Source organism: Acipenser ruthenus, chromosome 19 (assembly GCF_902713425.1).
Source record: "Acipenser ruthenus chromosome 19, fAciRut3.2 maternal haplotype, whole genome shotgun sequence".
NCBI classification, from domain to species: Eukaryota; Metazoa; Chordata; class Actinopteri; order Acipenseriformes; family Acipenseridae; genus Acipenser; species Acipenser ruthenus.
Genome location: NC_081207.1, coordinates 30249114 through 30264067, shown reverse-complemented (window position 1 = coordinate 30264067; position 14954 = coordinate 30249114). Strand labels below are relative to the sequence as shown.

The following is a 14954-nucleotide window of genomic DNA, read 5'->3' as shown; positions in this document are numbered from 1 at the left end:
AAGGTACGTTGATGATTATTTCTGTTCGATTACAAGTAGATTGTGAATGAATACAGTTTTCAGAATGAACGTGGTCAATTGGCTGTGACCTAAGAATTATTTCCATTTAATTCTTCAAAGTAAAAAGGGGTATTTTGGGAATGTGCATCACTGTGCACTGTTTACCATGAACTGTATATTTAAATACAATACTTTATAAGCTGATGGTTCTGTGCTTTCTTATTCAAGTATTGGCCTGAATTAAGTCTCAAAGAAAGGGTAAATACTTGGGAGTGCAGCGTAATGCATTGTGTTACTGGTACAGTAATATTTAATAAGAAGAACTGGGATCGCAGATCACCAACCCACTGAAGTGTATACTCAATTTACGAGTAAATATTCATGAAAAAGAAGTTATACACTTAAGTGTGTTAGACTGTATTTTAGTGGTGTGGGGGTATCAAAGTGAACAGCTGAATGCCATGCGATTCACAGCCAGATCTGAATGAAAGCAAATGAGATTCCAGCAAAGGTTGCTTCTGAAAAGACTCCTCGTGGCTGATTGTGGCCTCTGGTGGACAGCCAACCCCAGAGAACCATACAGAACACACATAAGAGCACAGTGTACAGGCTGTTGCATTGTGTTATGATCCACTTAGGCCTATCTTGGTATTAGTGCTTGCTCTATTGAGATGTGCCTGTGCTGGTCCTGCGGGCACAAAGTGAATAAACTAAACCAAAACATAGATGATGTAACGCATTGCATTTGAAAAGTACTCATGGATTTTTAACAGCTGTCTCTCCACACACCCAGTCATGGCTCCTGCTCTCTGCTGGTTTAAACTGTGGTGTCGTTAGGGTTCGGGGCTCCAGCCCGTGCCATGTGTGTCTGAGCTGTCCTATCAAACGCTGAATCACTGCTACTAATGACCTTGGTTGGCTGTCGTCCAGCTAAATAAGTCCAAGCAACGTATTCTGCCCACTTTCGATTAACGTTAGCAGTCGTTGCTGATCAAGAATGAGGATTAAAGTGATTACACCCTGCCTAATATCCTTCTTCATTAATTAAAACCGGTCTCAAGTAATGCAGCTGTGAATCTATAAGCTGCCACCACCTTAGTAGTCAAGTCTCTTCCATGACATACTACAGAAGGGATCTGCTACTTTGTTTCAGCAGGCAAAGAAAAACAAAACTGTCAAAGAGCCTTTTTTTATTTTTTTATTTTTTTAAATTATTTTTTCCAGTTTCTTCAGCTACATTTATTTAGCCAGCACCTTAATTTTTCTAAATCCTTGAGATTCTGACACTTGCAGTTTAACTCCTTGTCTGGTTTTTAATGCATTTAATTTGTGATGAGCTGCGATACGGATGCAAGCACTGGAGACTGACGTCCCCTTTACTGATTTACACAGCAGCAGTGTGAGCCCCCTCCTCCCCCGCTGCCCCGCGAGCATGCCTCAAGCCTGCCCTGGAGGGACAGCATTTTAAGGGGTGAACGAGCAGTTCTGGATAGCTGCGTACGTGCCCCATGCCAACGGCATTGAATTGCGTGTGGTTTTCCAACTAGGAGCACCAGCACTTAAACAAATTCAATTTCTCAAGCTACTATTCCAATGGGAAAAGGGAAAAAGCAAACTATGAGTTAATCCTCCTGTTACTTCTAGAGTCAAGCTACGTATTCTGAAACAGAACAGAGGCATAAGAAAATGGACATTCTACTGGATTGAAAGGATTTTCATGTTTTCTTTAATTACAGATGTCCTTTATAATATCATGTCAAGGAGTCTGTCTTTCTAAAAGCCTTCTCTCTTCGACGGTGGATGCCTTTTTGATGCAAAAAACGCAACGAGACAGACAGCACTCTTAAAATGATTAGAGGCAGCCCTGGTGAACACGTGCACAAAGCAAACTCCTAAGCAAGTAAAACATCAGTGCCTTAAACTTTTCAAACAAGGCTGTAAATTCATGCAAATTCCAGTGGCATGGCTGTTACTCGGTACTAAGAAACCGCAGACCATGGAATCTGACTTCTATATACACGCTTATAGGAATGTGGCCCCAGCCAGACTAAATAGAAAGTACTTTAATAACTCCATATCAGGCAGCTGGATCTCAACCACTCCAGTCCGATCCCCTTGAGATCTCTGTGAAGTGAACCACCCTTCTCCTTCTGAATGTAAGGACTAAAATAACTTTGACACAGTGTTACAGTATGCAAAAATCTAGATAATCAAATCATTGGCAGAATGCTGCAATGCAAAGCCAATCAGAAACTACAGTTAGTTCCTTTTTTATGCATTTTCTTACTTCATTATTAATAGCGCTAGCCCAGGCTTTCTATATGACTACATTATGCTTGAAAACAGGTCATACAGAGCAGGGTTTCCAATCCTGTCTGCTGGCTTTCATTCCAACCGAGTTATCAATTAATTAAACCCTTAACTGAACTGACCATTTGCTTAATTTAACTTTTTTACTTGTTTCCAGCTCTTAAACTTCCAAATCTCACACTACCCCATTACAGACAGCTCGTCTCAGAGCTCAACGCCTACAGGCTGCTTTTACTGCGGACTTGCTTCAGCAGAGAGAAAGCAAGCCTTCCACACCGAGTGAATGCCAGAGAGGCCGCCCTCGAAACCAGTGCCATCATCTCTATTGATTCCCATGCTGTAGCCTGGAGAGCACAAGCAGTGGCTCTGTATGGGACGGCAGAGCAAAAAGTCTAAAAGAGAAGCATCTTGTTTTGAATCTAGTGGCCAGTGAGGGCTGTGCTTTTCTATACAGACCTGGAGGGGTGAACAAGATATTTTAAAAATTGTTGATCCTGACTTTCCCAAATGAACGTCACCTGCAATGCAATGGTTCAGTACACAAATGCTATGGTAGCTGCATTGGTACGGTACAAACAAATAAGATCTTCTTAACACATACACCTTGATAAAAGTAACAAGACCAACCTATGATGGCAGACGCACTGTTCTGTACTGTATATATTCCCCCAAGGGGCTGTAGCCTCTTTATCCCACCTTGTAAACAACAAAATAAGGGCAACTTTTGACAGCTTCCAATCGTGGCTTATGAGAATTCTACAAAAGCAGTTGTTTTTTTGTTTGATCGTTTTTTGTTTAGTTTTTTTGCAGATGGCATTTGATGGTTCGTTTCTCTTGTAACTATAAGCAGCTGTGCTTTTGTATAAGGGACCTCTCTTGTAACTGCACTTTGTATGCAGGATAAAAACAAATACCAAACCTTTGAAATCAGAATAAAAGAGCTTTGGTGCTGCTGGAAGCTCAGACATATGTATAGACCAGACCGTGGCATGAAATTACTGATACATTTCCAGTGTCCCAAATCTGTAAGTGTGCTGAGATTGAGGGACAACAGAAAAGTGCACATGAATTAGTGACTGTAGGGCATACAAAATGAATAAACTTGAATTGTGCCAAAATGCAGGGGTGCAATGCAAGTGGCAATAACAACAAACTTTGCATTGCTACATAACAATGTGAAATATTGTATTAACAATGTGTAAGAAACCCAAAAGCAAACAAAACAGAGCATTAATGAACGGAAAGGCTGCTACAAAATGCAATGCTATAGGTATTGCATTAGTGTGGAGTAGTGGTTAGGGCTCTGGACTCTTGACCGGAGAGTTGTGGGTTCAATCCCAGGTGGGGCACACTGCTGCTGTACCCTTGAGCAAGGTACATTACCTAGATTGCTCCAGTAAAAACCCAACTGTATAAATGGGTAATTGTATGTAAAAAAATAATGTGCAAAAAATAATGTAATTGTATGTAAAAATAATGTGATATCTTGTAACAATTGTAAGTCGCCCTGGATAAGGGCGTCTGCTAAGAAATAAATAATAATAATAATATACAAAAAGCATAGATAGCACTCGCACCACAGGACTCATATTATCTACTGAGAAATGCTTTAGAAACAATTCTTGCTATTGTACATATCTCACTTGAGGAGGGAGGGGGGGTGCTGGGAGAGCGAGCTCATCAAGATCCATTTCCACAACAGGATTAAGAGCTCTACAATTCACATCCCACTTGCAGTAACCAGCACGTCTCCCAGGATCTTTTACAATACAGCACCTTATTCATCTTGCACAGCAAAGCTCATGCATGAGCATCAACAGACACTTAGTGTAGGAGACAAAAAACAACCAGAAGTACGTCAGATCAAGTGAGTGACTTTAAGGTCTGGAGATCTATGATAAGGGTTCATGAAGGCTAAGTGCAAGAAGATCTTAGAGAGTGAGGAGCGGTTTTAGAAAGACTGTGGGCAACATTCACTGAACAGTTACTTTACGAGTAACAATACCGAACAAGCAAGACAGAACAAAAGTGCATAGGGGGGAGCTCTTATATGAACCTTCAGATTTTAGAGAGAGAGAGAGAGAGAGAGAGAGAGAGAGAGAGAGAGAGAGAGATTCACTATCACTGGAAATGCTATAATCAACACTGGGAAAAAATAAACTATACATCCTGTAGTTTCATGTGCATACAGTAGCACTTAAAAAGGATCAGTGAATGGTCAGGTAACCAGCTGAGCTTTTGATAATACAACTAAATCACAAAAATGTAAATGGGTTAAAAGCTTTTTTAATGTATACACTTATGAACCCTTTCAGTCCTAAATTATTTTTGTCGAACTGAATAATTAAGTTATGTAATTAAAAAAGGAACTCCTTCATTGAGCATACATGAGAAAAGGGCAAAACATTTTTTACATATATTTTGGTAAATCAGTATTTATGAACTCTAAACAGTGATAACAGAAGGAGAGACCTTGAGGTAAGGGTTAATAATTTAGGTGAACTCTGATAATATCAGTTTTACTATTATTAGTAGTAGTAATAATAATAATAATAATAATAATAATAATAATAATAATAATAATAATAATAATAATAATAATACTTTAAAACATGATTGCCTATAGTTCAGAAGTGAAGAAAATGTGTTGACAGATGCTTACTGTACAGAGGCCCTCCAGATTATTTTTAGCGTTCTATTTATAGAAAGAGTGTATTGAAATACAACGCGGATCCCCTGGGGTGTTATCAGCTCCATAAAGAACTTTATTACCACTTCTCTTTTTCATACCACAGAACATTGTAATGTCTTTCATCTTCCAGACAATTCAGCGACAGTAGTTGATATTTTCCGAAGGAGGCTGCTTTTAAAAAGCTGCTTGGTTTCTTCCCTGGTTGTTTCCAGGTTAAGGACTCGGGTAACTCCACACTGCTACACACCACAATAACCAAGCGCTACGTGATAATGGGGGTGGCTCTACAGCTAGGGCCAAATGTTTAGCATCACCCTCTAGAATGAACTCATTTTGCTTTAGAAAGTCGAATGAAACCTGCCAAATAATGTTACGTTAACATATTGAATTATATACCGCTGTGTAGGGTTCCATATACTTAAGGAAAAACTGACATTTTGAAATCTAACATGAAATACTGTACTGCTATTATGGCTTCCAGTAGACTTTTGCGATATCATTTTGTAGTTTATTTGATGACATGATGTTAAATAAAATATAAAAATTATGTTTTTATATATATATATATATATATATATATATATATATATATATATATATATATATATATATATATATATATATATATAATTCTAAATTCTCAATCCATAGTTGTATGTCTCTTAGAAATAATTGAAAAAAGGATATTAATTATCCAAATTGTATTTATTATTAATTCATTTCAGTAGGACTCCAGTAAAGCAGCAGGTTACGGGCTTTGTATCTGTTGAGGCGTGATCTGTTACAGATGGATTGTGTCCATTTGCTTTCATAACAAAGTGGCAATATCTTACAAAAATCTTTACCTATTATATCTGCTGTTTAATTTTGACATGCAATTCATTTGTGTTAAGTTGATATTTTTTTTAATACAGAGACATCTAACAATTAACAAATAATGGGTTTCTTTTTGCAAAGCAGGAATATTAAAATAACTGAAGCTAGTTTTCTAAGTATGAAGCAAATGTCCATATTTCAGGTTTCATACAGTGTGTTTACCTTATTGTAATCAACCAGATGCTGAAAGGGTTAATCACCCTGGCATATCTTTCAAAAGGGCATGTTTGTGTCAGTAAGTGTATAAGAGAATGAAGCAGATGTTTGGGGAGGGTTAAACTCCCCACACACCCTTAAAACACATGGGATGTTTTGACAACCTCAGGCAGGGCCCAAGCTCATTAAAAGCTTCTGTTTCTTAACCAGACTGAACAAAGAAACAATTAAACTATCAATATACAACCCCACATTTGTTAAATTCGCAATTGGCTCACATCCCCATCTGTGCACGTTAAGCTGAGGGAACACAAAGCCACTTTTTCAGGAACAGTGGCTTGAGACCTAGTTTGAGGCAACCTCGCTGTATCAAACCCCAAGTCTCCCCTGGTGTGCCATGCAGTGGCCTGAAACCTAGTCTTCCAAGCCTCAAAGTAGCGTCGTGTTCCCTCAGCTTTACCAGTCAAAAAAGCAAGGAGGATTCTGAAATCCTAACTGTACGACACAACAAAGCAATGAGTCAGAAGCAATCACAAGCAGACAATTCTGTAATAGTAATCATCGTTATAAGAACATTTCTCTAAAGTGTGTGAGTCAAACACCTTTAAAATGATTCAGCAGGTATTATTATGCAACTATTTCAGTACTGCACAAAAAAAAAACACCTTTCAAATCAGCCTGGTACATTGACAGCATTTAAAACAGGATCAATAAGCAAAATGCCAACAGAGCAGTCAGGTTCTTTGAACTGGGAGGGGCATGACAAATCTATATGAAAAACAGACTTTTGTGCCATCTCCACATGCACATACAGCACACATTAAAACTGTTTTCCAAATAGGCCTACATAACAAGCTAATAAGCTTTAATGCTTTTATGTAACCTTTTTGGCTAAAAGAGACTGATCAGCAGGGAGTTGGTAAAGGCTGGAGCCACACAAAAAATGAAATATCACTATGCAAAAGCTGGCTTAACCCTCGAGGCCCCGCTGTACCGATATTAGCATGTGCCGTCGGAAATCACGTTGGAACTTCACGGGACTCCTAGGTCCCAGTCTGAGGTCAGGTAGAAATATATGTGACAAATATTTTTGTCCTGTTCTCATGTAGACTTGATAAGGAGTTCCTTCTTCACCTCTGCAAAAATAATTCCGGTCTGAAAGAGTTAATAGCTGTACTGAGACATGTTGACTGTACTTGCATCTACCTGAGACTACAGATTGTACTTTGCATCTACCTGAGAATACAGATTGTACTTTGTTACACTCAAGTTTTAAGACTGTAATGGGTCCATATGGTCCTATTAATTGCCTCTGCATTTAAAATGACGGTTTTCCTTTCAAAGCAACCCTAGGAGTATTGATCCTGGTAAAGTGCCCAAGAAGTATGTTATAATTGTGGGTTCATGTTAATTCAGACCAGTTGTTTTGTGTATTTGTCTATTTGTTTGTTTAGTTTGAATTGCATTGCTCCCCAGGCCTTTAAAGGCTACAGAAAACATAGGGTGTCAGAAGAGATGTGTTTATCTGTGCTAAATAATTTATCAATGGAATACAAATCACAGCTAAAAGGAGGAGATCTCTGAATTTAATAAACGAATCAGGCAGGCAGAGCGAGAGAGAAAGAGTGTTAGATGGGTCAGTGCATGACACTCACCCTTGACCTAAACAATCACTAGTTTCAAATCTTGCAAGGTTTACGCTATTCTCCAGTGTTGCTTACTCAGGGGGCTCAAATCCAGGACTTGAATCTGTAATGAACTGGTATCTCAGCCAGTTGAATTGAATGGAAAGGCAAGCCAACTGCAAACCATATGGTTCAAAGACAAACGTCTTCCCATTCAAGGGGAGAGCAAGCTGTGCAGTGGATAGGTAAGTGCGGGTCTCATGCTGATGTCAGTATTATAAACTCATCAGCCGCGAGGAGGAGATCCACTGCACATCCTTTGACAACAACAACTTTGTAGTATTCTAGTGCTCGCGGTTATGTTATTCAAAGACAGGCACTCCTCCCAGCAATGTTACATGTTATTTAGACAATGCTTTTTTGATGATTACAATCCAGTTTGATGTGCATGAAGAATAGTAAAAATACTACAGTCTGCACCAGTTCCTTGAATATAACGAAAACCAAATCATCCATGGATAGCTCCTGAGTTTGTGAAGAGGGCCCAGTGTGTGATCCACAGTGCTGGGGTGCAGCACTAGAGTCCTGTCTAAAACTATTGGATAGAGTACTGTAAAGTACAAAAGGAATGCCTCTTAGAACAGCATTCCAGCCCTGTGGGATTACTGTCAGAACAGCAGTAGATTGAAAATGGAATACTGCCTGGTGCTAGGGTAGTCAGGAATTAGGAGCCTATTACCTGCCTCCAGTTTAGCTGGGGACACATTCTCATGGGACACACCCTAGAGAGGCAAGGGGAGGGGGGTTGTGTCTGTGAGCTTGTCAGACAGAATAGCCTGAGTGAGTGAGTGACAGCAGCGACACAGAGCTCCATGTACATTCCTGGGAAACTTGCTGATTCTAAGCACATGTTTGCTGTTTCAGCTTCTGAAGAATAAATGACCTTCAACTGACAAACTGCTTTCATTTTACACACACGCACGCACGCAGGCACGCACGCACACACACACACACACACACACACACACACACACACACACACACACACACACACACCACAAAGCAGAGTATTCCACGCTGTATAATATCCACTTCCAGTTACCGTCTCAGTTCTTATACTGCATATAACGTGCAATATTCAACCAACGTAATGTAGGGAGTAGGGAAATAAGGGTTACAGGCAATCGGTGTCATTAGCTTTAATTATGAGAGAATGTGGCTTTGTGTAAGGTACGATAATCCACTAGTTCAGTTTACAAAAACAGCCGTTTAAATTACATGTGGACAACATTCAGTATTGCATTAGGCGTGATTTTTTACTAAATCCGCTAAATTACCCAGCACACACACTGTACAGTGGCCTAACGTAAAGGTAATCCGAACACACCCGAGCGCCTCCGAATGCAGTAGAAATCCGTTCCTTTTTTTTTTCTTCTAGCCGAGCGTTTCCGATGGTAAACGATTGTGCAAAGTATCTGCTGGGCGCTGTCCATCGCCAAAACCGCCTGAAATGCACAGATTCGGCAAGAACTGACACCAGCACCGCGCTGTCACACCAGAATAGGCTCATTTACACTTGCTTTCACTGACGGCTGCTGGGAGGATTTGAAAAACTCATGCTTTTTAATATCTCCCGTTAAAAAATATATATAATAAAAAAAGATGTTGCAGAATGTTACTGCTACCGAAAGCCTCCAACAAGGGATTTTTTTTTTTTTTAACCAACAAGCCAATGCATTTATCTTGATTGTCTATAATGTATGTGTATGTCCTGACAATACGGACAGAATAATGAACCCATGGAAAATATATAAACGCCTTTTCGCTTTTACATTATTGCTTTTTTGTAGTTGTTGTTTGTGCTTAGCAACCGATTATTACTAAGTAATGTATGGTCAAGGCTGCCACATCAAAACAAATAAAAAACAAATTAAAAAAAATAATAATTAAAAAAAAACTGTCGCAAAGCACTCTTCCTGTCTTAGAATCAAAGGTTAAAATGCAATAAATAAATAAATAAAAATTCCAAAAAAAAAAAAAAAAAAAAAAAAAAAACAGAATGAAAATGGCCGATTGTAGGGAAGGGTCTCCAAGCAAGTGTTGTCTCCATTTGTCAATTCTATACATTCTATTACAGCAACAATACCTTTTTTTTACTTGATGAAGATCACCAGCTAAATTCGTGACAAAATAATTGGGTGAGGGGAAAAAACCTCTCTCTGAAATCATTTTAAAACGTTATTTATTTATTTTTTTTAAATGGCATGGAGCCCTGCCTCCTTTAAAACCATATTACTGACAGATCTTTAATGAATACCAGAGCGCTAACCCTGCCACCTATGCCCGGAGATCAAACACTGGGGAAAATGGAAAGAGATGGAAAGAGCTGAATGATAAAAGCACGACATCGCAGCTAATTGGCAGGGCTGTCTTTTAATGGATCACTCTAGGGCTACATATGCACTGTACACGTTATACATACGGAGTACAGTGCAACACAAAAATGCACGCAAACGAGACTTACTTTATATATATATATATATATATATATATATATATATATATATATATATATATATATATATATATATATATATATATATATAATTTATATACATTGCATTTTCAGCACCACCGCCCGTGAACAGCACACGCGCGTAACCATAATGGTAACTCCGTCGATTTGCATCGAGTTCTTATTTCCCAAACAGAAATCGATGTCTAGAGCCTGGGAAATATCATAATTCCTTGATAAATATGGCGGACATAGGCATTAACCATCCAATCTAGGATAGGAGGGGAGTGTGAGAGGAGGAGGGGGGGGGAGGAGGGATGAGGAGGGAAAAAATCACAGCCAAGAACCGAGAATATAGGAGCTAAGCCCGATGCACTTACTTCATCTGCTTTACGATGGTGCTTTTCCCGGATTCGCCGGCCCCTGTTGGGATAAAACACACAATAAAAAAGCCGTGAGGGTTTGCATTGTAAGGAGATGAAGGAGATTACAGGCGAAGGAGCAGCTGTGCTAATGCACGCAGGGACTGTGCTCTCCCGTCCAGACACGGGCTGCTGACAAGGGGCTGAGATTTATTATCATTTCTAATTGAACAAGGCTGTTGTTTTGTGTATTTTTTATTATTAAATAATTAAACAAGCAACACTAATATATTCATACTGATCATAATAAAAGTCTTACCGAGCAGGAGCAGTTTGACATCTTTTGCAGCAGTGACTCCGTCTTCTTTGAGATTTTTTTCGATCGCCTTGCTCCTTTCCATGGCAGCTCGTTCCTCTGCACTAAGTGTACATCCCATGGTTAGCAAAACCTCAGCTCTCTCTCCAAATACACAAGATATGAAAACCAGCAATCCTTTCCTCTTTCTCTCTCTCACGCGCGCTCTGTTCCTTCTTTTTCTTGCTTGCTTTCTTCTTTTCGTCTTTCGTGTTCTTCTTCTCTTCTAATGCATCAAAAACTGACTGGGCTGCTGTTGGCACAGAGCTGGAGTGGACTGGGCTGAGCGAGCTCTCCGGGGAAGGTTTGCTTAAGTGGTCGGGCTGGGGGTGTCTAATGGGCGGCGGCGATGGCTGCGAGCGATCGCATCGTTCGGCTGATCACAATGGAGAGGAGAGAGGGAGAGTGCGCCAGGATCTGCACTCGCTGACGTCAGGAGCGGAGCGAGGGAGCATGCTCCAGTCAGCGCGCTTGGTACTCCCGTTAGCTGCACACAATTTACATACAGACAGATAAGAGACTTTTTTTTTTTTTTGCAATAGGCTCACTGTTATTGGGAATTGATTCTGTAATCATCGCCTATTTCTATGCTTTAAAAAAATATATAATAACATTACACACGAACACCGTTTAAAAGTTGCACACAGTAGCAATCAAGTAGTATACTGTGCCACCTAAAGCCGAGATACGGTGCTACATGGGGACTACGCGGCCGTGGCATATTCTCTCATAAGGTGTGGCTGTGTTAGCTTCACCAAGGTGTGGGCAAGTTTACAGCAATGGAACATGCATTGCAAACTCAGGTTAAATACACATCAAACCCGATTTTTTTATTTTTTTTAATTTCTTGCACGTTCTTAAAGGACGAACCACTGAACTGGAGTTTCTTCTTGCAAAGATTAAACACAAACAGAAATGTAATTGTTGTCTTGTTGTCTTTACAACGATCATTAAAATAACTCCCGAGTTAAAGTTCGGTAAAAATGGCGCAATAATTAAATATGCAATGTCTCCACTCCACAGGGGAATCGCAATGTGACTTTTCCACCAGCTCAAGTGAAAGGAAAGACGGATGTATAGCTTATAATACAGTGTAGTAGATTCTCAAAGTAAACTAAACTGTCTTTCTGCTGCACCTATGCACCACATCTGGCTGTCCAAATATCAGCGACACTTTCTTTTGTGTATCCTTCCTTAGGAGTGCATCTGATATAATATCTGATACCATATATTTCTTTCCAATGCAAATAAAATGTACTTTGTACTGCATAGTGCTAGCAATAACAGTATACTGGTTAGCAGTGTTATTTTCCCCACCATAGATATTGTCAAGCCACAGCACAGCCACAACACATCCACAACACATCCACCACACATCCACCACACAGCTACAACACAGCCACAACACATCCACCACACAGCCACAACACAGCCACAACACATTCACAACACATTCACAACACATACACAACACAGCCACAACACATCCACAACACAGCCACAACACATCCACAACACAGCCACAACACATTCACAACACAGCCACAACACATTCACAACACAGCCACAACACATCCACTACACATCCACCACACAGCCACAACACATCCACCACACAGCCACAACACATCCACAACACAGCCACAACACATTCACAACACAGCCACAACACATCCACAACACATCCACCACACAGCCACAACACATCCACCACACAGCCACAACACATCCACCACACATCCACCACACAGCCACAACACATACACAACACAGCCACAACACATCCACCACACAGCCACAACACATCCACCACACATCCACCACACAGCCACAACACATCCACAACACAGCCACAGCATCCACAAACACAAACCACAACACATCCACAAACACAAACCACAACACATCCACAAATACAAACCACAGCACATCCACAACACAGCCACAGCATCTACAAACACAAACCACAACACCTCCACAAACACATTCACATCCACAAACACAAACCACAACACATCCACAACACAAGACACCTATTTCCTCTTCAATTCTATGTGTTCAGTATATGCATTGCACATTCAAGGCATGCTAAATGTATATTGCATGTCATGTCATATATTGTCATATATATATATATATATATATATATATATATATATATATATATATATATATATATATATATATATATATATATATATATATGTGTGTGTGTTTATTCGCTTCAACTCCCCGGAAGATTTCATTGTATTTACTTTGATTTCTTATTTTGATTTGCTTTCACTGTAGTCAAGTCTTTGTGAATAGGGCCCATGGTATGTATCACATGAAAGACCGTATGCAATAATATTCAAGGAGTCAGGCAGCAGCGATGTATGAGGTTTGTGTAGACAGACAGCCCAAGGGTCCATCCTCTCAAACAGCACTGCAATGCTGCATGCTGTAGAACCATTCACCCCCCAGGAAGGAGGGGGTGCTAGAGAGGAGGTGGCAGAAGTAAAAGAACAGGGATAAAGTAAGACTCATGTCTTACCTTTCTATGTACTATAAAAAAATAGAAGCCTCAAAGAATATGTATGGGTGGTGAAAAGGTTACGATGATGGAGCAGCATATATTGTTGCAGCATATATCGTTGCTTGCCAATACAATATATTTTATTTCCCATAAATGAATAACCAGTGAGTTATCTTTTAGGCACAACAAAAAATCATTAAAGTGAGTATTCATTTCTTTTGTGGTTTGCAGCAATTAAATTGACTTGTGTGATCAATTTGTTACTGTGCTGCAATGGGAAAAAAAAGCTCTGTCTTTTCCTCCTTGCAATGCTCCTGCTCACCTCATCCCAACAGCATGTATTACACAAGCAGACAGGAAGCGCAAGAAGCCATGCACTTTCTGCATATCTGTCTCTTAACAGCGTTTCTATGATATTGTCATGGGACATGGGAACTGTACCCATTTCAAATCACTGGCCTCATTTATTTTAAAAGAGCTTACAACAAATGCAAAAGTTATTGTAGCTGAAACATGAATATACTGGTAGATGATTGAATTCTTAGTTTAAAGCCAGCGCACACTACCATTATATGGAAACCAAGCAGATTTGACATTTGATCACCTGTCCATTTAGTAAATTATAATGCATCCAATCCTATCCACAGTGTATTACAACAAAGGCTGTTTTTAATTTCATTTCTGTTCTTTTAGTTAGGTCGACAAAGTAATCTAACCACCTGAAAATCTGCCAAACACACAACCTACCATGGTAAAGCATAGGTAAGCCTTGTAAAAATACATACAGTAGTTAAGGTATTTGCATAGTGTACATAAATTTCATATCATTTTCATATAACACATCAAACTTGGCAATGCCTCTGTTTGTTACTGTCACTGAAATGCGATTTCAGAACTCAGTTCTCTTGTACCAGTTCAGACACATTATTGGGCCCATGCACTCAGATTCCAGTAGGCTTTGCAGTCGTCATTATCTCTACACAATTGAATTTTTCACTCATCGGTACGATTTGCAGCTGTTAAGATCTTTTCTGGTCTCCGAATCAATCTGTCTCTCTTGCTGCCTCACTCGACACAGACCAGTGCTCCCTCTTCAGAAGATCTGGGGCTGAATCATATTGTAATGGAAACACACACACACACACACACACACACACACACACACACACACACACACACAGACATACACACACACACACAGACATAGACACACAGACGTACACACACACACACACACACTCACACACACAGAGACGTACACACGCACATGCACAAGCACACACACACACACACACACACACCATGATTTAATGGTTATTAAAAGTATACTTGCAGGAGTTTGGAAGGGGCTGTCCTTAATAAAGTTACCAGTCATTCAGCAAAGTGGTGGTTCAGGCAGGGAACTCACTTTTAACCTCAGGTAGATGGTAGGAATAACATCAAAATACTTTTTTGCTAGTTATACAGTAAATACAAAAATAGCAGCATGCATTTCAATGACATTTTATTACTTGAATTTTCTATTTAATTAAAAAAAAAAATAGAAAA

The 14954-nt window shown here is 39.6% G+C and overlaps 1 protein-coding gene across 2 annotated transcripts in view; it reads right to left on the bottom strand.

Annotated features, from left to right (window-relative positions):
• The window catches only part of gnao1a (guanine nucleotide binding protein (G protein), alpha activating activity polypeptide O, a), a 79332-nt gene extending 68036 nt beyond the window's left edge, over window positions 1-11296 (bottom strand). Inside the window, exons 1-2 of one of the 2 annotated variants that reach the window (XM_058992825.1) lie at window positions 10856-11296; window positions 10555-10597 (exon numbers count right to left, since the gene is read on the bottom strand). In XM_058992825.1, the coding sequence (XP_058848808.1) occupies window positions 10555-10597; window positions 10856-10973 (161 nt within the window). In that variant the 5' untranslated portion in view covers window positions 10974-11296. The remainder of the gene's footprint in view (window positions 1-10554; window positions 10598-10855) is intronic. The other variant, XM_034040198.3, reaches the window with a different exon arrangement.
• Window positions 11297-14954: the final 3658 nt, after the last annotated feature.